This window comes from Aspergillus aculeatus (genome assembly GCF_001890905.1).
Source record: "Aspergillus aculeatus ATCC 16872 unplaced genomic scaffold ASPACscaffold_1, whole genome shotgun sequence".
NCBI lineage: Eukaryota > Fungi > Ascomycota > Eurotiomycetes > Eurotiales > Aspergillaceae > Aspergillus > Aspergillus aculeatus.
In genome coordinates this window covers 672,737-698,937 of record NW_017962976.1, presented here as the reverse complement: position 1 = coordinate 698,937, position 26,201 = coordinate 672,737, and the positions used below count along the sequence as shown (strand labels likewise).

The 26,201-nt window shown below is 50.9% G+C and overlaps 7 protein-coding genes across 7 annotated transcripts; 3 read left to right on the top strand and 4 right to left on the bottom strand.

The window, feature by feature from the left end:
* Positions 1 to 606: 606 nt before the first annotated feature.
* Positions 607 to 1,950, top strand: pex7 (putative peroxisome biosynthesis protein (Peroxine-7)). Its single transcript, XM_020198364.1, has 2 exons — positions 607 to 803; positions 907 to 1,950. The coding sequence occupies exons 1-2, from the start codon at positions 640 to 642 to the stop codon at positions 1,856 to 1,858; spliced, it is 1,116 nt and encodes a 371-aa protein (XP_020060833.1). The 5' UTR covers positions 607 to 639; the 3' UTR covers positions 1,859 to 1,950.
* A 310-nt stretch (positions 1,951 to 2,260) lies between these two features.
* ASPACDRAFT_38050 (DUF1014 domain protein) lies at positions 2,261 to 3,214 on the bottom strand (the record flags this gene model as incomplete). Its single annotated transcript, XM_020200385.1, has 3 exons — positions 2,261 to 2,768; positions 2,876 to 2,976; positions 3,155 to 3,214. 3 exons carry the CDS (start codon positions 3,212 to 3,214, stop codon positions 2,261 to 2,263), a joined length of 669 nt encoding a protein of 222 aa, XP_020060832.1.
* Positions 3,215 to 3,517: 303 nt separating this feature from the next.
* ASPACDRAFT_109136 (multicopper oxidase) lies at positions 3,518 to 5,912 on the bottom strand. Its single transcript, XM_020195353.1, has 3 exons — positions 5,312 to 5,912; positions 4,780 to 5,254; positions 3,518 to 4,723 (listed from the first exon to the last, which is right to left on the bottom strand). The coding sequence occupies exons 1-3, from the start codon at positions 5,559 to 5,561 to the stop codon at positions 3,658 to 3,660; spliced, it is 1,791 nt and encodes a 596-aa protein (XP_020060831.1). The 5' UTR covers positions 5,562 to 5,912; the 3' UTR covers positions 3,518 to 3,657.
* Positions 5,913 to 6,488: 576 nt separating this feature from the next.
* Positions 6,489 to 18,703, bottom strand: ASPACDRAFT_48989 (putative C6 transcription factor; the record flags this gene model as incomplete). The annotated part of the gene is made up of 12 exons (XM_020202194.1): positions 6,489 to 6,998; positions 7,128 to 8,683; positions 9,097 to 9,098; positions 15,043 to 15,757; positions 15,812 to 16,490; positions 16,543 to 16,643; positions 16,703 to 17,701; positions 17,779 to 17,827; positions 17,889 to 17,980; positions 18,055 to 18,387; positions 18,454 to 18,503; positions 18,588 to 18,703. 12 exons carry the CDS (start codon positions 18,701 to 18,703, stop codon positions 6,489 to 6,491), a joined length of 5,202 nt encoding a protein of 1,733 aa, XP_020060830.1.
* Positions 18,704 to 20,141: 1,438 nt separating this feature from the next.
* Positions 20,142 to 21,414, bottom strand: ASPACDRAFT_74125 (flavin reductase family protein). Its single transcript, XM_020204126.1, has one exon. The coding sequence runs from the start codon at positions 21,001 to 21,003 to the stop codon at positions 20,218 to 20,220; it is 786 nt and encodes a 261-aa protein (XP_020060829.1). The 5' UTR covers positions 21,004 to 21,414; the 3' UTR covers positions 20,142 to 20,217.
* Positions 21,415 to 21,747: 333 nt separating this feature from the next.
* Positions 21,748 to 23,604, top strand: ASPACDRAFT_109121 (homoserine acetyltransferase family protein). Its single transcript, XM_020195352.1, has 6 exons — positions 21,748 to 22,201; positions 22,260 to 22,755; positions 22,811 to 22,920; positions 22,985 to 23,132; positions 23,192 to 23,271; positions 23,327 to 23,604. The coding sequence occupies exons 1-6, from the start codon at positions 22,054 to 22,056 to the stop codon at positions 23,467 to 23,469; spliced, it is 1,125 nt and encodes a 374-aa protein (XP_020060828.1). The 5' UTR covers positions 21,748 to 22,053; the 3' UTR covers positions 23,470 to 23,604.
* A 337-nt stretch (positions 23,605 to 23,941) lies between these two features.
* Positions 23,942 to 26,112, top strand: ASPACDRAFT_20592 (polynucleotide adenylyltransferase; the record flags this gene model as incomplete). The annotated part of the gene is made up of 7 exons (XM_020198959.1): positions 23,942 to 24,090; positions 24,161 to 24,309; positions 24,374 to 24,748; positions 24,816 to 25,027; positions 25,089 to 25,695; positions 25,744 to 25,858; positions 25,911 to 26,112. 7 exons carry the CDS (start codon positions 23,942 to 23,944, stop codon positions 26,110 to 26,112), a joined length of 1,809 nt encoding a protein of 602 aa, XP_020060827.1.
* Between the last annotated feature and the right edge of the window lie 89 nt (positions 26,113 to 26,201).

Sequence of the window (26,201 nt, the reverse complement as noted above, 5' to 3'; positions counted from 1 at the left end):
AAGTGAGTGTGCTTAGACAGGGACAGAGGAGGGGAGGAGAATTCATGAGAAAGGCCATGGTGAAGATTTACCCTTTGGGCCTCAAAGTTTAATTCTGGCCCTGATGGCGTCACAGTGACATCCTTTCTATTCTAGAAACACAGGAAGTGCTAATTGACATTTTTTAGAATGGTGAGGGGAATGATTGTGTCTAGATGAAGATGAACACCCTGATTACTTTTGATATAGTTCAGGTCCAAGAATCGATAGGCGTGCATGTGCCAGGTTATAACCCCGACCAGGTCAAGATCGTCGGACTGCCGAACCTCGGCTCTTCTTTATCGCTCTTTCCTTCCCCCCCCCGCACTAGTTGGACTCGCGCCGCTTTTGGCTCAGTGAGCGGCACTACAACAGAACCTGGAGGACTCGGACTCGGCCTCATCTTCCCCCGCACCACAAGATTATCACCACTTCGAATTCCTTTCCTTCTCTCTACTTCCTCCGAGATTCCCGCTTTTTCATCTACGCCCTCCCACCCTCCATCTCCGCTCCTCTCCGCCATGACCGCCCGTCCTTAATTCCTCCAATCATCTCCCCGCACCGAGACCACCGGATCTAGTCCCCCATCCGACAAACCTACAGCAAACAACAACCACAACAATGCTTCACTTCCGCACCGAGGGCTTCAACGGCTGCGCAGTCAAATACTCTCCATTCTTCGACAACCGCCTGGCGGTCGCCGCCTCCGCCAACTATGGCTTAGTGGGCAATGGACGACTCTTCATTCTCGAATTGACTCCCCATGGCATTGTCCCCGCCAAACAGTACGCACACCACCTTCCCTTTTCCCTTTTTCCTTTTTCCTTCAGCATCTCAACTGAAAACCATCCCCCATAAACTAACACAACCCACCTCACAAAACAAAAGCTTCACGACCCAAGACTCCCTCTACGACCTTGCCTGGTCCGAGATCCACGAGCACCAAGTCCTGGCCGCCAGCGGCGACGGGAGCATCAAGCTCTTCGACACGAGCCTGAACGACTTCCCCGTGCAGAACTGGAAGGAGCACAACCGCGAGGTGTTCAGCGTGCACTGGAACCTGGTGGCCAAGGACCGCTTCAGCTCCAGCAGCTGGGACGGCACGGTGCGCGTCTGGTCGCCGCACCGCCCGCACTCGCTCCTCACCCTCCCCACCCACAGCTGCACCTACGCCGCCAGCTTCTCGCCGCACTCGCCCGACCTGCTCGCTTGTGTCACCTCGGACTCGTACCTGCGGCTCTACGACCTGCGCACCCCGGCCTCCGCCTCCAACCATCTCACCTTACAGATTCCGATCCATGCAGGTGGTGGCGGAGCAGGAGCAGGGGCAGGGGCAGGAGCAAGCATCATGGCGCCGCAACCGGGGGCGCCGCCGCCGTTGATGGCCGGTGGCTCCGCCCCCGCCGAGGCCCTCACGATGGATTGGAACAAGTATCGGCCCTCGACGCTGGCCACCGCCGGGGTGGATCGCACCATCCGGACCTTCGATATCCGGGCCCCGCACCAGGGCCCGCAGACCGTCATGCTGGGTCACGACTACGCCGTCCGCAAAGTCGCCTGGTCGCCGCATCTGTCCAACGTCCTGCTCAGCGCCAGTTATGATATGACCTGTCGCGCCTGGACGGATCAGTCCCCCGCTGGGGTCGTCGGGGATGTCGACGTGATGCGTGCCGGGCATGGCGGTCCCAACATGGGAGTGGAATTGGGGCGAATGGGCCAGCATACGGAATTCGTCACGGGGGTGGATTGGTGTCTGTTCGGGAGTGAGGGGTGGTGTGCCAGTGTCGGATGGGATGAGAGTCTATATGTTTGGGACGTACGGGCTGTGATGGGTGGTTGATTCCGGTTTGTCCTGAGCCACCTCTTTTTCTCACTGTCTTTTCTTCTTCTATATCATGGATATATGATATTAGACTGCATGATACCAACATTTTTGTCACCTTTTGATTATATACTTTTTCTATGCTTGATTTACGTTCATTGTACTTCATTTCCCAGTCATTTCATCTTGCATACCGTATTCAGTTCCAAGCCTCTCTATCATGGATCCGAGGCACTCAGCCCTATATCCGACTCCAATTTTGAGCTTTCCTCCGATGAAGAGGAAAAACCCGGGTATATATACCACATCATAGTACGTAGCAGGCCGTACTAACAGCACCTAAGTGCGATGACATCGAGGACAAAATAGAAAAATAGAAAACTCCCCGCCAACAAAGAAGAAAAAGAAAAGAAACCTCCTCTATTTGGCCAACCGCGCCTCGACCTTCTTCCGCTCCGCATCCCGCACGGCCGCGATCTCCTCGCGACTGGCATCGAACGCCACATGCACCTGGTTGAAGGGGTTCTCCTCGCTCTTCTCGAACTCCTTCCGACACAGCTCGACGCGCTGCTGCCGGCGCAGGCCGGGGTTCTCCGCCTCGATCTCGGGCAGCCGGCGGGCCTCGTACGCTGCGTAGGCCGCCTTGTACCGCCGCTCCGGGTGGCGGTCCACCTTGCCGGCGTCCTTGCCCGTCAGGGAGAGGGCGTCCAGCGCGTTGTCAATACCCGACGCATTCAGCGCCGAGGCCTTGCTGCCGCCGGCCGGCTCATCCAGCTGCGACAAGTCCAGACCCCGGGTCTTCTTCACGGCCTGCTTGGCGCCGCTGCCCTTGGGCTTCGAGGGCTGCGAGGCTTCTTCGGCGGCTAGGAGGGCGTCGCGTTCGGCCTTCTTGCGGGCGGCCTCGGCTTTCTTGGCCTCGGCGTCGTCCCTGCGGATTGAAAATAGTTCGCAATTAGCTTGAGTTGTTGGGGAAGAAAGGGGGGGGGGGGTGGCGATGAGTGAAAGAGCGAGGGAAAGGACTGGGGAAAAACGCACTTCTTAGCACTGCCCTTCGCTCCCTTCTGCCATTGCTTGTCTTCTTCGGCGGCGCGCTTGGCGTCCTCGGCGGCCTTCTTGCCGGCGGCGGCTTCGGCTTTCTGTTTGTTTCATTTAATGTGTGGTTAGTTATAGTCCTCTAGAAGTATAATTCTCTCTGAAATAGAGAGAGAGAAAGGGGGGTTGTGTGGATGGGAATTCAACATTGTTCCAGGCGAGAGGCAGGGAGGGGGCGGGGTAACAAAATTAAGTGTATAACTTGGGACCGTGCAAACATACGCGAGCCTGGCCAGCCGCCTTCTTGGAGTTCTCGCCGGCTCCGCCTTTCTTTCCGCCCATTTTTGGAGGTTGTTTGAGGATATATAGGTAGACTGACTGAGAGTGAGGTGCAGAAAGGTGTGATGAAAGAAAGAAAGGAAAGAAAGTCAGAAAGGAAGGAGAGGAAAGAGAAGGAAGATGGAGATGGATACAGATGGAAAAGCGGGCGGGCGGTCACTCAAGACTCGAGAGAAGATCGGAGATGACGAAGGGAGGGAGTCGTCCTATCGCGGCACTTCCTGGGCCGGGCGGTGGAGTCTCCCATGACTAACCACTTATCCGCGGTTTTGACGTGTTTGTTTGTTTTTCTTTTCTTCTCCCAAGCCCAACTCATCGATAGACTATCGGTCTCCAAACAAGGAACGGCACGCAAGAAAAGAAGTTCGATTATTAGTATTAGTACAAGGAATATACAGTAGTATGGATATCATGTATACACTGAAGCAAAGAAAGTTACCCTTGCCTCATCGCGTGGCCTTCACCGGCATTCGATGCTCAGTGGTATTGGGCCATGCGTCGACTCCATCAAGCAATGCGAGGGCCATGCCTCCGTTCTGATGCATCTGGAGATGGCAATGCATCAGGAATGGCCCTGGGTTGACCACCTGGTATCTCAGGGCTAACCAGGTAGGGCCTGCTGTCGCCGGTGGAGAGAAGAAAGTGTCTCGCATCTGAGGTGTGTCCAGGTTGAAGTTCTGCGGGATATACTGCATGGCCTCGGCCACTGACGAGTATGTGAACGTCTCCTGACCCGAGCCAATGACAAAATACTTGTTGGAATGCTTGTGGATAGGATGATTTGGCTGTCCAGCAGTCGTGATGTTGATAATGAGGTCTACCCAGGTGTTGTTCAGCGTGGATAATGTATACTGCGCTGGGATCGAGCTGCGGTTGTAAAGAACCGGGAAAAGCCCCTCATTCGATGACGCGTAACTGGCATTGTGCATCTTCCAGGTGTACGAGGCGTTGTATGGGACGATGTCAATGATATAGGTGTGGTCAACATCCACAGCTGGCGCTACCACGGGGAAAGGAACCACCTGGGTCTCGTTCAGGAACACTGTACTGGCCGTGGCATTGCTTCCGACTTCGGTGATTGAAGGCTGAGAGACCTGGTTCGAGCCGCTGGAGGCATTTGAGCCCTGCTTCTCGTAGGACATGATAGCCGTGCCATTGATGGCCTGAGTCGCGTAGTTGTTGGCGATACGGACAGTATAGTCAGCAGCGGGCTGGTCCAACTTGACAAGAACCGAGTATCGTGCCCCGATCGGTACGGTGACAGCGTCGACCAGCATGGGCTCAACATAGCGGCCGTCCACCGCATAAACATACATGGGATGCTCGTCAATAGAGAACACCAGGGAGGTGACACCTCCCATACTGATCAGGTCATAGCTCTGATAGCCAGCGCCCACGCTTAGAACTTCGGTAGGACCCTCGCTGGCCGTACAGCCTTTGTAATAGCCATCTGGAAGCTTGCTGGTATCGATCGGATATGCCGGGCCAAAGAGAACTTCGGCAGGAATGCATCTAGTCTAAGTTAGTCGCTGCAAATAAGTCTCTGCTTCGTTAACCGAGAACCGTACCCCATATCAGTCAAAGTCGCATTTCCCAGAATCTCTTTCTGAGCAGCCGTCGTGATCGCATTGATATGCTCCTGCGGGGGACAGAACACGGAACCTTTGCCATTGACCAGAACGGCACTGGTGCAGATGCTTTCCACGCCCGATTCCTTCTCTAGCTGTAGGATGTCCGTTGAATCAAAGTGCTTCCAATCAGAGAGCAGGATTGGCTGCGTGTTCTGTTCCGCATCCAGCATTGCCTGCAATTCGTCTGGATCATTGGTGATTAAATCGAACGGTCTCTCCACCGACTCCGCCGGTTCGATATAGATTGAGCCGTACAGCCCATCGTCCAGCAGAGCTCGGGAGTGAGAGTGATAGATATAGGTGCCATAGTCATTGGCCGTCCAGGTGTACAGATATTGTTCTCCAGGCTGGATGAGTTCCTGGGTCAACCCGGGGACCCCGTCCGACCATGGTGTGCCTCTTTGCTCAATACCTGTGAAAGTCTTCATGAGTAAAGTTATGTCCTCCGATTGCACGAGACTGTACTAACCATGGAAATGAACAGTCGTCGCCATAGGCATTGAGTTGTTCACCAGAAACTCCACGTCGTCACCCTGCTTCAATTGCAGGTGAGGTCCAGGGAATTGCCCATTACTGAGAATAGTTTTGCGCACGAATCCAGCGACCTCATGATCCTCATATGTCAGATCGATCTGAAACTGAACAACGCGAGCAGACGCCCACTGGGCCAAGCCAGGAATCACTGACAACAAGGCCAGCTTGCTGGAGGAGAACTTCATGGCGAAGAACAAGAGAAGAAAGATACCACAAAGACACCGCGCACACAAGGAGTATTCAAGAATCCGATCGGGGAAGGGAAAGGAACCTTATAAAAAGTATGAGAGTAAACGCCCTGCGAATAACCTCAAGCCGGAGGCAACGATTGCTTCTTCGCCGTTCCTCTTCGTGGCATTCTGCGCAACAAGACATTCCAGCTTTATAGATGCCATGATAGCGATTCACAGCGTCCGCCCGCCCGCCCACCGTGTATCTTGAACTAGATGTCAAGTCCAGGCCAAGGCAAGTAAGGGATCCTTCAATGCCTCAGCGTGAGTTCATGATGACCTGCCATATGCGGAGAGGGGCTGGAGGGATTTGACTCGAGGAACTAGAAACGGACGTAGAAGTAGGAAGGCCTGCTGGTTGGCTATGATGAGATGCGAGATCCGCAAAGGTTCATTCGGGAAAGCGCTGCAAGGCGTGCAGCAGTTATCTTGACAAGAGCCTCCCTTTGGAGCTGTTGGGGTTAACCCGAGGGCAAAAGAGTAAAGAGCTGGAAGATGATCGGCAGGCGGGAAGCCGAAATACCTTTATTGAATCCTATTCTTGATGGGTTCTCACTAGAACGAGTCATGCCAATCCCACTTATCACACCGCATGCCTAGCACCCTGGCAATTATTGTCTAGATAATTGGATTGATCACACTTAATGAGTAGGCTAATTCACTATTTGACTTGGCCAAGGAATGCGGCAAACACTAGATACAGTACATGGGCTTAGAAAAGAATCTTGGAAGAGTCAGAAAGAAACAAGTGGAGAACAGGAAAAGCTTGCAACAACCACCAGAATGATGAGCCAGAGTGCTTTACCGCACAAATCCACACATCAATCAACCTCATTTCGGTCATGGATCGCATTTCTACATATACCATCATCGTTATCATCATCATATCATTTGTTTGCCCATAAGTTGCTCCGTGATCGGGCTTAAACTATCCGGGACTGGTGTCATCTCTTTGATCGAGGCAATCCGTCTTGTCGATGGCTCCACAACTGGGTAGAGAGCCTCGGGCAATCGCTGTTGAGCCTGGGAGTGAGTGAGAAGACTTTTCGCCCGCGAGCTTGCATCCGACTCATGATGTGATCTGTCAGGTTCGGACATTGCAACCTGGGCGATTGCTTCAGACAAGGCAACAGCTTGAGAGCTCATGCTCACAGATTCTGAGATGTCACCCACACGCGTGGGAGTTATTTTAGCAACGGCCTCTAATGAAACAGTGGACTGAACGCTCTCGCCCACTGGCTCTGATATATCGCGTGCAGACACGAGCACCGGCTCAGCGACAGTCGCAGATATAGCGGGAGGGAGAACGCTTATGCTCGCTGGATCTGGAATGCTACTCACTGACAGAGGCGCTGTCTCAACGATGATCTCGCTGTTTGCGCTCTCGGCGGCCTGACCCACGCAGGCAATAGGAACGTTGCGAATGGTGTTATCAGCTTGATTGGTTGAAGTGACAGGCGGGTGCAGAGGTTCATGTTCCATGAAATCATGAGGGAATGGACGGAGAGCCGAAGGTTTCACTTGGGAGCCCGACTGGATGGCGAAAAATACCATCAGGATGCTCAGAATGGCAATGGCCACATTGCGCCGGTCGCTAGCCAACACGCGGACGTAATTGACCAACAATGTTTGTATGTCGATATCATCATTCATCTGCGGAGGAAAAGACGGCTTCGGCGGTCGGCTTTCGGCTGATGCAGGCTTGTTGATAGCCGGAGGCGACTGTGTTTCGGTTCCGTCGAATGAAAAAGACCTCTGGTCAGCTGTGATTGAACTTGACGTCCGCGCATGCCGGGCCTGCGGGTGTGTGGGAATGACCGGATCGTTGCCGGGCACCTGCAGCTGCGGCACCTGCAGTTGGGGATCCAGTTGGCAGGAATAACAATCATCCCCCATGAGCTTCTTTTCCAGCTCCCTGCGGATCTCTGATGGCAGCCACAAGCCAACCTCAACGTCCACCTTCTCCATTTCCTTCCAAGCAGCAGCCCAAGCTCCAGCTCGCATCAGTCCATTGGCTGCAAACACATTGATCTCCCATTTCCGCCCGGCATTGCCGTGCCGGACCACATGACCGCCACAATCTGGGCATGCCTCCCCTTCCTCTTCGTCTGTTGCGCTGTCCTCCTTCTCCAAACGGTCTTCCTTTTCTGACTCAGCTTCGTCATGCCCGATAAAATGACCATGGTCGAGGCGCGAACGCTGCAGCTCCAGGCTCTCCAACAGCCGCTCCTCAAGCAAGTCATACAGATCTTCCGGATGCGAGATCAGTACGCCACGCTCACGGAGCACACCGGAGCCCACCTTCTCCTCTAACAGCTTCCATCGACGCCAGAAGACCGGGGGAAGCACCTCTCTGACGATCTTCTGGTTGTGAAAGGCCGCTGCGCCTGGGACTGGAAGCGATGGTGGTAGCAAGTTACAGTGCAACAGGACAAGCGGGTACTCGTCCTTGGCTTTCTGCTTGCTGGCCGCTGACCGTGTAGGTGAGTAGAACTGAGATTTCCGCAATGGCGACGAGCCCACCGAGCGCATAGAGGCGTCCGAATAGCGCTGGTGGGCCGCCCGACGCTTGGGCGGGGTCAAGAAGGCATCATCGTCCCGCTCATCCTCGGTATGCATTTGCATTGCCTTGACCGAGCTTGGCTTCCTGAACGCAGCTTCCCTCAGCCGGGTCGCAGAGAGCGGCCGTAAGGTCCCATCTATCCTTCCATGCGCATGGATGCCATCGTGACTGTCCCACGGATGAGACTGTCTGTGCCCAGGTGCTTTCACCCCCTCTGCCATGTTTGTGTACACCGATGGAGGTATCGACGATATCGAAGAGCGGCTGGACTCTCCTGAGCTCATACAAGCCTGGTCCTCATCAAGGTATGCGCCGAGATTCTCACTGGAGTGGCGTGTCGACGATCCGTCAGATTGATATCCGTCTTGAATCAGCATCTGCACGTCTCCCATAAGAAAACTGCCGTCGTCATGATGCTCGAACCCTTGCGAAACGGCTCGATTTGCTGGAGAGGTGGAACCCGGGGAGTGCGCGATATCGTAAGGAGTTGAAGAGGGGCGTAGTGATTCCTCGTCTGGGAGGTTTGCGTAGTCAGTAAATTGACTGCCATAAGGATGGTTCTCCATTGGTGACCTTGGCGGGTCAGACGTCCAAAAAGAAAAAGAAAAAAAGCAAATGCAGGAACTGGAATGTGAAAGACTAAGAGAAATGGTATCCCACTTGTTATCGGAGCACCAGTAAGAATCAGCACAGTTTGCCCAATAGTTATAGTTCAAAGGTTCCGGGGATTGTGGATTCGTGAAACAGCCACAGCCTAGGTATTCCGTCACTTGGGATCGAGATCTATCACAGAAGATGCCTCTAATGTGAGAAGTCAAGGATACATGATTGCGATTGTTATTTCAAAAGAGTCTCCTGCACGATGTTGATCCTCATCAGTCGGTGTGTTGTTAGTTGAGGCTTGACCGCCTGGTTGTGCAGGGCAACCACTAACTAAATCGAGTTACTAGATAGACTAACTTCATTACTAGTAGGCAGTTTAGGTTATAGACCACTAGACCCGTAGCTATACAACCCTCTGTCATCAGGCTTGCTGCACATATCCACAATTGAATGCTCAAGGCCTACTGTACATAGACTATGACGGTCGCGGGCAGTGTGTCTCTTCTGACTGTTCTATTACCATCCTCAATAATAACTCCGTACTTGTTTACTTCAACCCTTTTGTCTCCTCTATCCCAACTCTCCTGTCCAAAATGCCGCCCCGCAATAATGCTATATATTTATGTACTGAGTTCAATACCAGGCGTGAACAAAGATCATGCTCAAATATGACCCATAAAGTGAAATTCTACTTCTCCTAAGCCCAAGGTTTTGAATCACACCTCTCAACCCCCTGGTTGCTACCGCAGCAACCTCAATAGCAAACCAAGGGATGGCTGTTTACTGATATCGGAGACTAGTAATCTTATCAAGCAATCTGGACACGTCCCAGAGCGACATAAGTATATCATAAGTAGGAATTCCGATCTTATCAATCGGCCAACGAATCAATGAATTAGTCAATGAAGGCGTATCCTCTCACCCTCTGTTGAATCAAAGAAATTACCTTTATGAATTATGTGGCATTAGGAGTCAAACCAGCCAAAACCTTCCAGTATCATTTGTGTCACGATACTGGGTTGAGTACTACTGGGCTGAGTACTTCCAACGGGAAAAAGTTCCTCGGCAGATCGCCGTTTGAATACATGGGCTTGAGATAGTCTCAAGCTGCGGCACATTCATCAGTACCATCAATACGAAATGACTCTTGCATTCTCTAGTGTCAAGTATGTCCAGCTACTATACGTGGCATCTTATCACATTCAGTATTGTGACTTGTCAACTGGTTAATAGGTGAGGTGCTTGACGCTGAGTTGACTTGCGCTGACTGCCCGAATAGTTCCTTGGTGGATAAAAGTCGATTGAAAGAACATAATCTCTATTCAGACCTAAAGACTCACTACTGATCATATTCTTCAACCTGAAATTCCATATCGTTTTGGCGGAGCTGTCAAACCCAGATCCTTTGGAACTCGTCGCGCCGATATGCTGTAGTAACGGCGGAACCACAGCCCAGCGCGTCCAGCCCTGGCTGTCCGCAATCTTTTCAACCATCATATCAAGCAACCAGTCAGTCGTCAAGTCAGTCTGCTCAAGGAAGCGGGGTACCATCGCTCGGGGGAAAACAAGACCCTGCGAACAACATCCGTATTTGTTCATTTCATGGACTCCAGGGGCAATGGGCCACATTGTTTGCCGGCCGGAAATGAAGAAAAAAAGAATCGCACCGAGGATAAGCAGGAACGATGCAAGCCAGATGGCACTGGTCGGGAATCGACGGAGCTGCGTTGTGAACACTCGTGCCTTGAAGACAACCATTGTTCCTGTAAGTAACGCCCAGAGAATGAAGGACCATGCCAGGTATTGCGGCCATTCTTCCGAGTTCCAGCCTAGGAGGCCATCGACGTAGCACAGGCGGAGGTAAATCCACTCTTGACCTTGACGTGCAGCCTGCTCATGCACTGTGTCCAGAGCTTGCAAGGCAGATGGAAACCAGCCATTGACTGCCAGGGTATCATCTTCTATCATCACGACATAGTCGGCACCGGTCTCATAGCAGTCCTTCATCAAGGTTGTGTAGTCGTAGATGGTCTTGTTCCGGTACCAGCCACCTTCCTCCCACGCTCGTAGCTGTCCGAAGTCGGGGTCATCTTGCGAATACGTTAACCGACGATCAGGTAGCGTTTCCACCCACTTCTCGGAGAAGATAGGGTGCTCTTTCGGGTCAGTGTTGCCAACACGAAGATATAAACGCATCATGTTTCTTTCGGCCTCAGTGAGCCCATCCAGGAGAGACGCCACTGTCAAGCCAACATATTGATCACCCCTTCGACGAACCGTTACTATTCCCACGCACACCGTTGAGGGTCCCTGGTACTCTCTCGTCAGAGACGCTAGGCTGCTGGCGGAGGCAAGAAGCGCCTCTGCTTGGGCAATTCGTTTGGACGAGTATTGTCTCTGATAGGCACGGCTGGGGCTGAAGAAGAAAGACGTGGGATCGCGATAGCTCGAGCTATGGTAGTAGCCAAGGAAGACGAGACATAAGATGAGATAAATGCAGCCTATAATGCTGACCGCAGAGAAAGAGAGTCGGCCGAGCTGATGATACAGCGGAATGTGTTAGCCATTCGTGCTTGCCATAGAGAACGAATAGTTTGATGATGGAAGGGATGAAGTAAAGAGGGCCAGAGTAGGGACAATAAGAGTGGGTCCGTGCACAAAGCGACATGGCTAGTGCGTATTGTCAATTTCGAGCTAACCTGTAAAATTAGACTGTTCGTAAATACATTACAACAGTTACCGCCCAAAGTCTTTTCCCTTCGCCCTGTGGTTAAATGTTTCATTCGGAAATTTCGGATACTCAAGTTGAAATCAGACATACAAGGTCTTTTTGACAGGACGCGCCGGGCCTCCTGAGTGGAGTGCGGACTCTGTGGAGTCCCCATGCCAAGAGTCCAACAGATGCAGCCAATGTCTTCTACAATCTACCTACAGCTACAGCCATAGCACACACCTAAAGGATGTCTTTTAAGCGTACGAGCGCTCAGGTTGCACGCGAGCTGTAGTCACCTTCGCCACGCCAAAGACCAACCACTCAGTAGAATGTGATCAACTCCAAATACTATCCTGTGTAGATGATGTGTTCCTGCTTGTATGATGCTGACTTTGCCGTGTGGACGAGTGATTGAGCAAGCTGGTATGCAGGTCTGCTAATTCAGTCCCAGAAGCATAGCCGCGGACTTCAGCAGAGGGCGTGTGCGCGTTGAATACTAGTTCAATACGGTCTTGTCCACAAGAGTCAGGAGCGTTCGCCACACGAATCCTTGCTAGGTGAGCGTAGGTCTTCGAGCTCTTTATTCCTCCTCCAGTATTTGTGAGAACTTCAGACGCTGGCGGTGAGTTTTGCGCCAGAGCAATGAGCTCACCGACTGAACTACAGCTACCGGCGTGTGTCTTTTGAGAATGAGGTAGATGATGTGGCCAATAGCAATCGCCATGTGAGCAAAGAGGACTGACATGGCGAGAGTACCAGCAAGAGAGCTCTGAAGTGAAAAGCCGCTTATCTTGAATTCTGCTTTGAACGTCACTGATTCGCTGGGGGTGAAGGCGGTGGTAGTCGAAGGTTGAATCGCCACTCTGTCTTCGATAAACACTCGATAGCTTCCCGTTCGGCTGAGGCCATCGAAAATGACACTGCAGACAATGGCCTCCACTAGAGAGACCCTCTGCCAGCTTGAAATATCGTTGGCAAGCCAACCATCGAGAGTTATCTCATCGGCCTTTGCATCAGTTGCCAAGCCTGCATTTGAAAGGATGCTTTCGATGGTCGATGGTCGCCAAGTGCTGGCAGTATCAGTTACTGTAAGGGGGCTTGGAGGAGTCAATAATTGAGCCACTCATCACCGAATGCAACTCGGCCATTGGTTGCGCTGTAAGAATCCGGATTCCATGCGGGAGAACGATCGTCATACTGGATATTCCACGGATACCAGCCGGTCCAGAAAGTGTACTTGTCAGTGAAGACCGTTGCAGGAACCCAGCCAGCCTGTACTGTACAACCGATTGCTATTCTAGAGATGCTACCCTCCTTAGTGGCTTTCCAGGGGGTCTGGAATAGTCCCCCAATGCTAGCAGCACCAAATCTGGGCGGAAGATGAACCCATTGAAATTGCAGGTGGCCATTGGGAGTGGAATTAAGACTATCCAAATCGAGTGGTAGGCTATCGGCAAAGTCAAACCGACCATGTATTGAAGGAAAATACACTGTGGTGTCTGAGGCACGTAGCTTTTGTGGCGCTGCACAACGGGCCACAGTGATAGCTTGTTTGAACGTAGCCGAAGCAGTACGATCATCAATTTGACTCTGCGAAAGACCTTTCTGTACACTGAAGGCCCGCCACCAATCTTCCGCAAGCCGCTGCAGCATCACCACGGTTGCTGCATGCGGCTGTATTAGCGATGTTCTGCCATTTGGCTCTTGTTGAATGTCCCCTAGTGAATATAGGGGTGGGATGAGAGACAGGGGGCTGGAGACTAGCCAGTAAAACCAAGACCCGGAAAGTTCCTTTGCATAGGAGCGGACATTCTGGTTTTGAAAAGTGGTGCTGTTTATCGTTCCCCAGTGAGTCCACAACGAGTGAAATCCACCCGCCGGGCAGAATCCCAGAAGAGTCGAGTTCTGCTCACTGCAGAGTTGTTCGAGGTCTGGGATCTCTTTCGACAAGTCAGCAGGCCAATAATCGCTCTCTGATCCGTTCAAGAAGAACTCAGTATCTCCGGCGCTCCAGGCTTGTGATTTTGGAACCAATAGAACGGCACTCGCTGGCCCAGCAAGAGTAGCTAGCAGGCCTGCCACGACCACAAGACCTATTAGTGCAGCCTTGCGTGATCTCTCGCCGTGAATAGCCACATATCTTAAACCACCATAGAATTCTCTCGAGAAAAAAATATCCGAAGTTGTTGAACGCAAGCCCTGATCCCAAGAGACCCAAGGGGAGGCCACGGCCAAAGAGCAATTCATGGCGGACACAGTGTAGAATAGTTACACTCAAGCTTGCGACATTCATTATCTCATGAGCTTTCGCAGCTAACTGGAAGAGTGCCAGGTTTATATAGTCTCGGTTAGGAATGGGGACATCATGTCCGCTCCCTGATATGTCCCCTTGATGTTCAGTCCAACAACTGTAGATGACACGGCAATGGGAAGGAGATGCATTGCGCAACGTTGAAGCGCGGCAAGTATAGACCGCGTTATGACGACTTTGGGAGGTTCTTGCTGACTGGGTGGCGACGTGTTCATGATGGATGAAGGGATATTCGCCGCCGTCTCTTCTTGAAGCACCACTCAAAAAAGCGGCATGCCCGGACTAGCCAAGCTGACAGGCTTAGGTGTGATTGTAGCTCACGATGTGAGATGGGGTAAGATGTCTCCAGGAAATGCGGAAAGGAGGAGCTGAAGAGCAGAATTAGGCAATTGGATACTCAGCACCCTGAGCAGGCCAGCTTTCTAAATCCTTGTCGCCTAGGCAAGAATGACACGGGATGTCTCAGATAGGTCACCATGGATCACTCTCATGCCTCTGGTCAGTGGCAGTCCGTAAGATTCGATTTGGCAAATGGCACAAAGCAGTATCAATATTAGGTTCTTGATGTTGTCAGTATGGTTTCTGCTCACTATGCTCTTCGGGTTTTTTAGACACTGTCTCAGCGTTAGTCAGAGAATAATTCAATGCCGATATTTGCCCGTTCCTTTGACGCAGTAAGCTTCCAGCACACTTGGGCAACGCTGTACTCTATCTCGGTACAATGGCCTACTTTGAGACTCACGTATGACGAAGACAGACTGAAATGGATATATCAAATCAGTTGCAGGGAAAAGGCAGAAAGAGATTCATGTTAACGATTGTACAGGTATATCACTTGAACAAGCACCACATGAGAGAGGGAAAGAAGAATAAAAGGAGAAGACTAAAGAAAGACGAAACAAGAAAAACATAAAACAAACCCCAGTCCGCTGAATCGATAAACATTAAATGGTCCCAATGAGACATCAAAACTGACCAAAGCATGATTTACAAATAAACCCAATACTGCGAAATCTCTAGATCAAACAGGTCATATGCTTATATCCAATGCTTGTCGCTGAAGATATACGGACCATACAAGGAGAAGTACAAGCGCCTATTCGAACCCATTATCTGCTCCATAGCAATCCTTCTTGTTGTGGTATTTATAACGAACTCGAATTTGATCTCTGAAGTGGGTAGAACAGACCAGACCGTGTGTAAAAGGGTATAGATATCGTAGGGATCGTATGGTACGATAACAAGCTAATGTGGTCGAGGCGTTTCGTCATCCGGACTCAGCATGCCCGGATAATTTTGATTATCGCCAAAGTAATTGAGGACGTCCTGTGGAAGATATTCAAGCCATGGAAGTATCTCACCGCTGAAAGCGAAGGGAAGCTGATCATTTTGCTGGAGCATAGCCATATCAACGTCCTGGCTCTCGATAAACACATTTCCAGCATGAGGTTCGGCATCAGGATGCAGTCCAGCGCTGTGCACAATTAAGTGCCCGCTCCCTGTATGAGCGTCACTCACAGTAGAAGGGATGTTATAATTATAGACTTGAGCGTGACCCTCAAGCCCACATGCAGCAGAAGGCATTTGATGATTGAAAGCCGACCGTGAATTAGGTAGACGGGAGGTCGGACCGGGATAAGTCGTATTCAAACCAAGGAGAAGGTTAGCATCAGAAGTGGTAACTCTGCCGGAGGATGCCAGGGGTGAATATTGCGCAGTTGTAGAGGCCATTGATGGCCCCGGAGTCGCTTTTGTGCTCCGGGATGACTCTGTGGCCTGTGAGTATGAGTACGAAGTCTCACCACCATTAGGTTGAACAGGTATATGGGGGTAGCTATGGCTATATTGAGATGAATATGTCGGCTTTTCCGGGATAGGTTCTGTCTGTGCAGGCATCTGATAAAGAAGGCTTAGATTCGGCTGCGAAGAGTTTGTCGCACCAGTAAGAGCCCATCCAATAGCTCGAAGACGGTCAGCTCACACTGAGGTAGGGAGAAGCAAGTGATGAATCCTACCTTGACTCGGATCTATTTTTGGTGACCGCCGTCCTTCTGCTGGTGTATCTGAGCCCGGCGCTGATGGGTCAGCACCCACCGCATCATCAGACGATTGCGTTCGTCGCCACGGTTGTGCCGCGAGTGGCTGGACAGAAGATAGTCCGGCAGTACTTTCCATCTCTTCCACAGTATACAAAAGTGGATCCACGATTCCTTTGGCCTTTTGGTCTAAGACCGTTAAAATGTACCTTGTACCTTCCCAATAGGTCTCAAGCGCCTTCAATGCTTTGTAACATCTCTGGTAATTCTCTTTCGCAGCGGATGCGAGAAGAATGTGCTTAGCGGTGGGTTTTCGTTCAGAGCCGGTGGCCGGGTCTATGCTGGGCATCACAAATCCACTAGATTGATTTGTTAGAAGCGGTTGAATGGGAGGCGAACACGACCTCGATGATGGCGAGGAGTAATAAGCACTTTCCATCAGAAAAGCGCATGCAGCAATGTACATCGGCTGGCTCGTGAAAGGATTGCCAATGAAACTCTTTCCGTCAACAAGCTCTGAAAAAGAGAGGATGTCAGCAATGGTTTTGGCAGAGGACATCGACAATTCGCGGCTGTTTGGATATAGATGCTGAATTGTCCCTCCAAATGAATGAAGGAGCGTCGGCTGATGCAGCAAGACTATCAGGGTATGAAACCACTGGTCTGCGTCAGTACAGGAGGACTTCTCGGGGAAACTGGGCCAAGCATACGAAATGTAAAAGTATGAAATTTGTTCCTTCTTTCGCCTTGACATATGCTTGGAAGTTTGCGGCGTTAAAGTGGAGCCTGGGTGACAGGCGTTGGTATATTCCTGGTTCATAACCATGATTAGCTGTTGCGTGGTGAAACTCGAGTCCGAGGTATTATTACCTGTCAGGTCGCTTTCCATACCGGCCAGCACCTTCAGTGTGTCCGATGTTACGTGCTTGATATCCTGAATCCCATTGATGAGGTCTGTCACTCTGCCGTACAAGTGAATGATGCGAATAAGTGGAGGGAATGGTGCAGGCCAACCGTTTGGCAGCCTGGATTCGGATTGGAGAGGGAAACAGAGTTCAATCTCTTCATCGCGCAAGGTAACAGGCCTTCCGGTACCAGATGAGATCACTCGATCAAGAAAGAATATGCTCCAAAAAGAATCCACTCGTTCACGTTCCGAAGCACGTCGACCTTCCGCGTCGCGCGGCTGGCCCCTTGGTGTTGGGGAAGGTTGCGGTTCATCATACTGATCGTCTCTCAAATTTCCAGCTTGTCCAGTCAGCACAGCGTTTGGAGTTACCCCACTCTGACCATAATTGTATTCAAGACCCTGGACTTTCTGCATCCCAAGATCCTGCGCCATCCTGATGGATATTCCCAGATACATCCAGAGACCGCTGTCATGATTCGATCCGAATTGCTCGTAAGCTAGTAAGAGACATGCTTGCACAACGGAGATAGTAGGACAAGAGAGTGAATCGACCAGAGCACTCATCGCTCTATGAGCGAATGGCTGACCGCGGTTTGATTTCTTCATATCCACTGCTGGTTCGGATCCATCTATCGAAGGTGCCTGGGGCGGACTCAGGAGCGGATGGAGAGAAAAACGAGCAGATAACGCACAGATCGCGTCCACCAGCATTGTATCGACCTTCTTATCTTTCAGGTCGCGTAGAAACCTGTCTCGTTGTAGAAAAGGAAAGCTGCACCCTAGATGTACGAAAAACAGATCGCAAAGATGCATCACGAGATTGCTAACAGGAAGGGTATCATCGCGATCATAGAACGGGATAGTATTATAGTCACGGCTGTCGCGGGTATCAGGCAAACCGCTCACATTGTTGATGCCATGATTGGGGAATTTGGGACTTCGTAATGGTGATAAGGACTCTGCATGTGCAGTATCAGTACGTTAGCGGCCAGTATCTTGTGGCACACAAAGCGTATGGCAGCGAAATTATGCAGACCTGATGATAATGAGGCATTGCTCTTGCGAGAACCTCTGACTTGGACAACCTGCAAACACAAAAATCAGTATCGCGACCATCCCAGCGCCCTTCATGGAGGGGATTCAAACCATCTGCTTGAAGCCGGGAACTATAGCGGTTGGCCCAAAATACCTGAAATAAGGGACATGTGTGCGAGCGCTTGAACTTAGAGAAGTGCGATCTAGACAGATGAGACATGGTAAGCACCGAGCAACCACCATTCATGAATCACGGTTGGACCTTTCTGTCACATACTGCTCTCTGGACTTTCTGCTAAGTTCTGCTGCTCAGGCTCTTTCCTTGCTTGGGAAGATATGTCTCTGACAGATGAGGCCTCTTTCACTTCCGACGATTTGGGCTTTACTACAGGCATGTCATTGCGTTCGACAGGAGGCACGGTAGCTCGACCGGGAGGTTCTGGGGAACGAGTTTCGACTTTCAGAGCCACGCGCGAAGTATTCTCGCTAGAGATCGATAAAGGTGCGACTGTCGCAGCTCGAGCACTGGAATCAGATTGCGATCGGGCATGTGTTGTTGGTTCGCTGTACCCTTGGCATACATGATTGTAGTCGGAGCAAGTCTTGCACACTTACATACCCAAATGCGACCTGTTAGTGGTGGGTTACAGCCCCAAGGATCTTGGCTCCTTCTCACCTGGTTGTTCACCCGAGCATCGTATCTTGCGCTTGCGACATGTTAAGCACCTAAAGGGTATCACAGCCACCCGTCAGTACATTTTTCCAGCCAGGAAGAGAGGATAGAGCTAAGAAGTTTGCAGTAGGACTTACGCCGCGTTGACACGCCGCCGCTTTGTCTGAGGTTGACCGTCTGTCGACACAAAGCGAATTTGTCGCGGAGGGGGAACAATATTACCGCCGTTCTTCTGAGGAGAAATATGGCTCATTGCGAGCAAGTGGTCATCCGGCGTCACGACACATTGGGCACCTGATGGTTTAGTCTGAAAGCTCTATGGCGATCGATCGTACCCGCAGATGATGCGCAGGGGGATCGTAGACCGGGAGTATAGAAGTCACGGAGAGGGACAAAGAGGGAGATTCCTGGACGAAAGCACTGAACGGAGGGGAACATCCATGAACAGGCGCTATTTCGAATGTGACTGGTGCAAGTTCATCGCAGGAGCCAGGCGGGCGAGAGGCCGAGATTAACGAGAAGAGGCAGGGTTGAGTGCTCTTTCAGTCGATAACAACAAATGCGAATCGTTCTTGGGAGGGGCGACTAGTGTTGGAAACTTAACTTAGTGGTTAGTACGAGGTTCCTCCCTGGTCATGCCCTCCCAGGGAACCCCCAACGGGCGATGACTGTCTGAGTCGTTGTTGGGTTGAGAAGAGCCACTGCAGCTTAGGTAGTCCCCCCAGCTTAGACTAGTAGTCTAATTGTGGCTCCTGTTCTTTTTCTTTGCTTTTCTGCCTTAAAGAGGCGGCGTCGGAAAAGAAAGCCACCTCAAGAATGAATGGCAGCCCAAGCGATTCTAGCCTGACCGCTTTGTAGTGATTCAATGAATTCAACACCGGTTCCTCTTGTGACGCTTGAACACAGTCCCAAATCAAGCAACTTGAGCCGGTCGATCCGGCTAGGTATTGAAATCAAAAGTTGGACGGAAATAACTGATTGGAAATGCTCATAAGAACGAGGTCTCTGTGCTAGACCCTATGGAAGGACGGCAGAAGCAAGCCGAAGAAAAGAAGACCGAGACGAAAGGGGAAAAGAAAATTGGACTGGTCCCGCCCTCGATGGATTTGTAGCCCATGTGACTATCAAGTATTTAGTTCCCTTACAGCCTCATTACGGGACTTGGCCACCACAGTATCCTGTCATTTCGCCCTTCATGGATAGTGTGTATGTGTGTGTGTGTTGTGTAAGATAGAGGCAGCTTTATTTTATCGCCTCCTTATCCCTGACGTTGCTAGGGTAGCGAAGATCAGTCTCAACGCTGAGATATGATCGCCTGGAAGTCTGATGAAGGTCTGGACTCTCCGCAGTTGGAGTCTGGGGGAATTTGAAAGTGGACACGGGCACTGAAACTGTGCTCCATCTGTTCTCCGTATTGGGCGCGGGGGCGGGCGAGCTTTAATTGACCCGAGCAGCTCCACCTGGGCGGATTCCATACCAAACACTTCCTCGGTCGGCTCTCTTCCGTTCCCCATTGAATTCCCTTCCCCGTCCGCTAATCTTAGAACAAGTAGCAAGCAGTCAACAATGAATGCCGTTCGACTTCACTCAAATCTCTGAAACTGAACTTGCAACGCATTTCCTCAACTCATACGACCACCTTAAAATCTTTTCATGGAACGTCAAATCTCTCAGACCCTTTCTATTGTGAAAATTTCTATCGATTATTCTATCATGCCTTTAGTTATATCTCCTACCTATGTCACTGGACTTTACTTTCCATACCATCTAGAATTGCGGTCTCGGAATCTCAAACGCATCGGTAGTCCGCCCGTATGAAATGCCCCCCAGGCGACTGATGGGCTTGAGAACCTTGAGGTCGACAATACTCTTATCCTCATTGATGGCATCATCTCGAACCCAGAACCGGACACCTTCGATAATCGCGAGGACACTGGACTTCTTCCCCGGAGTCGTCCGGCTTTCAAACTCCTTGGTCTCGACAAGCTTCCCTTCAATGGACATGATGGACTCTTTGACCCGAGCTGGTTTGACAATGGTACTGGGCTCTTGGTGTAATCCCGAGACCTCCCATTCCGATACGCCATAAGGAGCATTGATGGCAGTCGCATTGGCCGCTTCCACGAAGTGCTCCGAGATGATATTGATCACACATTCCTCGGTCTCCGCCAGATTCTTCAGGGTATCTTTCGCTTTGTCAAGGGAGCCAACAAAGCCCACAATAAAGAGTGGAGGATCATGGTTGATAACCTGTGAGTAACTGAACGGGGCAAGATTGGCTGTCTTCCCATCCTTGGACTTCGTGCTGATGAGCGCAATTGGTCTGGGGACCATCCCGGAGATGAGAAGTTTGTAATTAGAAGCCACGGGGCGCCCTTCCTCGTACGGGTCAATTTGCACATGGTTCTTCTTCAGACTCTCGCCTCCATCGTTACCTCCGTCTCCCTCCTTCCAGTCGGGCTTGGGAGGCTTCGAAAAAGTGACGGGGATGTCTCGATTGAAGTCCGGCCGAGATGCCTGAACTTTCTCGAAATTGTCGTGAACTTTGAACATATTCGAAGAGTGAGAAAAAAATCGCGGAGGACAACTTGCTCGGATGTAGGGACAGGGAATTCTCTTTGAGACACTAGACATGCGTTAGTAAAGCCAGCTGCTGTTGGTGCTCGATCATTGGGCATGGAGACTGTCCAGTCTGGGATATTGACTTACGCAAGATGATATTTCGGCTTCAGAGAGTGGCACAGAGTGATTGATGAGACACGGTGGTACATTGGGACTGGGCTTGAGAGTTGACAGCCGAAGGACAGGGCGGGATTTCAATCTGGCGTGTGGTTGCCGTGCAGGACTGAGCCATATTTCCACAATGACGTGTCACGAGTTTGCTCTTATTTCCACGCCACTCCAGAATGTTGAGAGCAAAGATATAGCGTGGCATTAAGTTCACACTGTCGATAAGTTATCCGTGCCGCATCTCCCGTTTGTAAGCGTCCCGGATAACCCCGCGGCGGGACGGAAAGTCGGGGGAACATTGGGAGGCTATCGTCAACCGTAGCTGAAGATGAAACCCCGCACGGCTGAGAAGCTGTTGGGAGGCTTAGGTGTCTGAGCCTGGCCTTGTCCAACTTCTGATCACACCCATGGCAATTAGACAAGTCACCGACCAGCAGCAATGGATAATATGGGTGCGGAATCCATTACTAGATCTATCTTCGAGCGTATATCACAGAGAGATCAGTGAAATCTCCATGGACAGATAGTTAGTTCAGATCACGCTACTACACTTCTAGTCACCAATGTCGATGAACAGTCGCTTGGAAGCTTGTGACATTATGCGGGTTTCGGCTCGAAATCGCAATTCCATTGTCAAATGATAACCGGTAGCTTTAGTTCGATTCGAAGCAGGGAATACGGCTGGCTGTATCGGGTGCTCTGATAAGAGGTTAGACACAAGGCAAACATGGCAAGGCAATGCTCGTAGACCGACCCCTCATTTCCCATCTATCTCATCGCCATCACTTCAGCATCAGCACCAGACCCGACACCAATCAGTGATAGTTCTACGAGCAAGTCTCCCCTCTTAGATTCTATAGTTCTTCATCCGAAATGATGACGAAGAACGATTACGAGACCTTCAAGCTGGGAGATTGGGAGCTTCAGAGCGGGGAGAAGCTGGTCGACGCCCACATCGCATTCAAGACGTTTGGAGATCCCAAGTCGCCCGCCATTGTTTACCCCTCCTGGTTCTCAGGCCGTATGTAACTTGATTTACAACTTACAAGGTAGTCATGCACTTACACTGATAAACACAGAGATCTCCGACAATCTCTGGTTAGTCGGAGAGGACAAGACCCTTAACCCCAATGAATACTACATAATCATCCCCGCACTCTTTGGGAACGGCCAGTCAACATCACCATCCAATTATCCCATTCAAGGGCCCTTCCCAAAATGCTCCATCTACGACAACGTTCGCGCTCAGCACATGCTAGTGACTCAGCATCTAGGCATCCCTCATTTACGTGCAGTGCTTGGATGGTCAATGGGAGCCGCGCAAAGCTTCCAGTGGGCGACACAGTATCCCGAGTTTATGGATTTAGTGGTGCCATTTTGCGGTTCAGCCAGGACGTCGCTCCATAACCAGGTATTCCTTGAGGGCGTGAAAAGTGCACTACTCGCAGCGAAGCACATTTCTTCAGCAGGGTCTGGAAATGCCGGTGTTCTCGAAGCCGGTCAGTCTGATAGAACATGGAGCGAGAGAGAGAAACAAATCGGGCTGAAGGCTTTTGGTAGGGGCTATGCTGGCTGGTAAGAATAATCTTTGTCTGGAGCAGGAGACATTCTGACCTGCCCTCTGTGAAAGGGGATTTTCACAAGCATTCTACCGGGAAAAGCTATATGAAAGCGTCCTCGGATACAAAGATCTAGAGGATTTCATGGTGAGCTTCTGGGAGAGCTGGGCGCTCTCGAAAGGTCAGCCTAGCAACGCGCGAATGCATGCACCGAGGAACCTTCGTTGATAGAACCTGCATTTTAGACCCAGCCAATCTCCTGACAATGCTGCAAACATGGCAGAATGGAAATGTGGCAGATCAAGAGCCATACAACGGGGATTTCGAGCAGGCCATGGCTTCTATCAGAGCAAAAGTCTTGGTCTTGCCTGGAAGGACCGACCTATACTTCCCGTAAGTGTGTCGTGCTGCGTGTGTTATCTTGAGGCAGAAACTCATAGCTAACCGCACAGGCCCGAGGATTCGGAGTATGAGGTTGCCTGTATGGCAGCGGGACTTGGTGCTCTCGACATTTTTCCCTCGATTTGGGGTCGTAAGTTTTGTCCTACAACCCGACTGAGACTTGAATCTAAGGCATAACTCAACAGATTGGGCTGGTGGTCCGGGATTGAGTAAGGATGATCTCGGCTGGTTGGACAAGAAGTTGAATGAATTTTTTCACGGGGAAACCTCTTCTGTCAGAGAAAAATTGGGGGAGAAGCTCAAGTCTATGACCTTTGGAGGGCAGTAGTAATGATTGAAGTGGATCCAAACAGCAAGTAATAAGTTAGTATTTAAACAGTGTCACTGTCGTGAACCTGTAACCGAACTTCCCAGTGAATTCTTTCCCGCAATCTGCTTTCCCGCGATCAACCATCATCCACACGCACGTGATGGGGCTGGAATGCTGAATCAGCTGCTGATCTGGTGGCCGGCGATAAACCTTCAAGCGCCTCCTCATTCCCAAGTCCGAATCGATCAAAGCAGCTGTTACAGTTCCAGCCACTTTTCCTTACCTCTTTTAATCCTCCCCCTTTCATATTGTCACTACCACACTTTAAGATATTTCTCTCGTCATATCTGGTGATTTTCTATTCCAAAATTTGTAAAGTCTTTCCTTCACTTTTCGCGCTCATTCCGTATCTAGTCGCCTGCCTGCTTTCCCAGCGCCTATTCGGCGCAACCGCTTTATCCTGTAACACTCGACAGACGAAAGAGCCAACATGACAGCACCACCAGCCAGGCAGTGGGGAGTTACTCCTCCGATTTCCACCGCCCTTCCTACTCCAGATGAGCTTACCGCCAACGATGATTTGATTTCCGAGCTGAAGGCGCAGAATAACTTCGAAAGTCCGGCGGAGACCGAACGAAGGTGAGACGGATCCTGTCAGGTTTGGCTGAAGCTGCTTCACACAGATGCTGACTTTGCTTGCGCACCCTAGACAACAAGTCCTTCAACTTCTTCAGCGTGTCGCCATCGAGTTTGTCAAAGTTGTCAGCCGCAAGAAGGGTCTCTCTCCTGCAGCCGTGGAGGCAGCTGGAGGGAAGATTCTCACATACGGCAGTTACCGCCTTGGTGTCTATGGGCCAGGTTAGTTTGGCTGAATTTGCCTGTCAGAGCTAAGATCAGGGATATTGATGCCTTTTGTCAACAGGTTCGGATATTGATACGCTGGTGGTCGGACCCAAGCATGTCGTCATCGACGATTTCTTTGCTGAATTCCCCCTTGTGCTTGAACAGATGGCCCCACCTGGAGCAATCGAGAAAATGACACCAGTCCCCGATGCGTTCGTCCCAATTATAAAGATGGAGCTGTCGGGCATTAGCATCGATCTGATATTCGCGCGCCTGATCGTACCATCCGTGCCTATGAGTCTCGACCTGAAGAACAATGATTATCTGCGAGGCTTGGATGAAAAGGAAGTTCGGTCGCTCAATGGAACCCGTGTGACCGACCAGATTCTGGAGCTTGTACCTCAGCAAAAAACCTTCCGCCTGGCCTTGCGCGCCATTAAGCTGTGGGCACAGCGTAAGTGCCCATGTCCTTGGTCCTAGACTATATTCCTTGTTGCGCTAACATCACCTCTTCTGGTTAGAACGAGCGATTTATGCCAATGTTGTGGGATTCCCAGGTGGCGTTGCTTGGGCAATGCTTGTCGCACGAGTGTGTCAACTATACCCTCAAGCCACCGGCTCAGTCATTGTTGGCAAATTCTTCCGAATCATGACAAAGTGGGCCTGGCCTCAGCCCGTCTTACTGAAGCCAATTGAAGATGGCCCTCTCCAAATGAAAGTGTGGAACCCTAAGGTAAAGCTTTTCCGAGAAAAGTAACGATGCGTGGCGAGGTGAGTAACTGATGTCAATATAGATCTACAACGGTGATCGATTCCATTTGATGCCCATTATCACGCCTGCCTATCCGTCCATGTGCGCTACTCACAATGTTTCCGTGTCAACCAAGACTGTGATTCTTCGAGAGTTACAGAGGGGCGGTGACATTGTGGATAAGATTTTCATGAAGCAGCTCAACTGGAATGATTTGTTTAAACGGCACACGTTCTTCACTCAGGACTACAAATACTACCTCAGCATTACGGCTTCCAGCCGAACCAAGGAAGCAGAGTCGGTGTGGTCTGGTCTTGTGGAATCTAAAATCCGCCACCTCGTCGGTGCCCTTGACAGGAAGGCTACAATTGCCGTCGCCCACCCATTCCCTAAAGGTTTCGAGAGGGTACACAAGGTTTCTTCCGAGGAGGAAATTGAGGCAGTCAAGACTGGCTCCACTAAGTATCAAGATAGGGAAATCAAAACCGAGACCACTGATGAGACTAAGGATGCGGCCCACGAAGCTGCTGCGCAAAACGGTGCGGAAAACAAAGAGATTCCGGCTACGGAAGAGAAAGCTGCCGAGGACACCCGAGTCATGTATACGGCAACGTACTATATTGGGCTGGAGCTGAAACCACTCGAACCAGGTACGTCAATTGCACCTCACCTGTGAACTAACTCGCTGACCTGTGAAGGTGCCTCACGGTCATTGGATATCTCATCCGATGCCCAGCTGTTCAAGTCTCTTTGCACCACATGGCCTGGATATCAGCCCGGGGTCATGGATGTGGCTATCACTCATGTTCGCAAGTAAGTGTCTCATGCACCACACAAGCACATTTATGCTGATAACCATTACCAGTTTCGATCTGCCGGATGATGTTTTCCAACCCGGAGAGAAGAAGCCCCTTCGGCCGAAAAAGAAGGTCATTAAGAAGTCCGACACAAGCGGCCACAAGCGGAGCATCGATTCATTGGACGTAAGTGCAAACAAGATAGTCAAAGTATATCACGAAGCGGCGTTGGCCCACGTAACGAAATGCGCATCATCGCGTATCGTGTGAAACTTGTCAGATCCAATGTCTGGATATAACTGATATCAACTGATTTCACAGGACGCATCCCAATCGGCTGCCAAGCGCCAGGTCACATC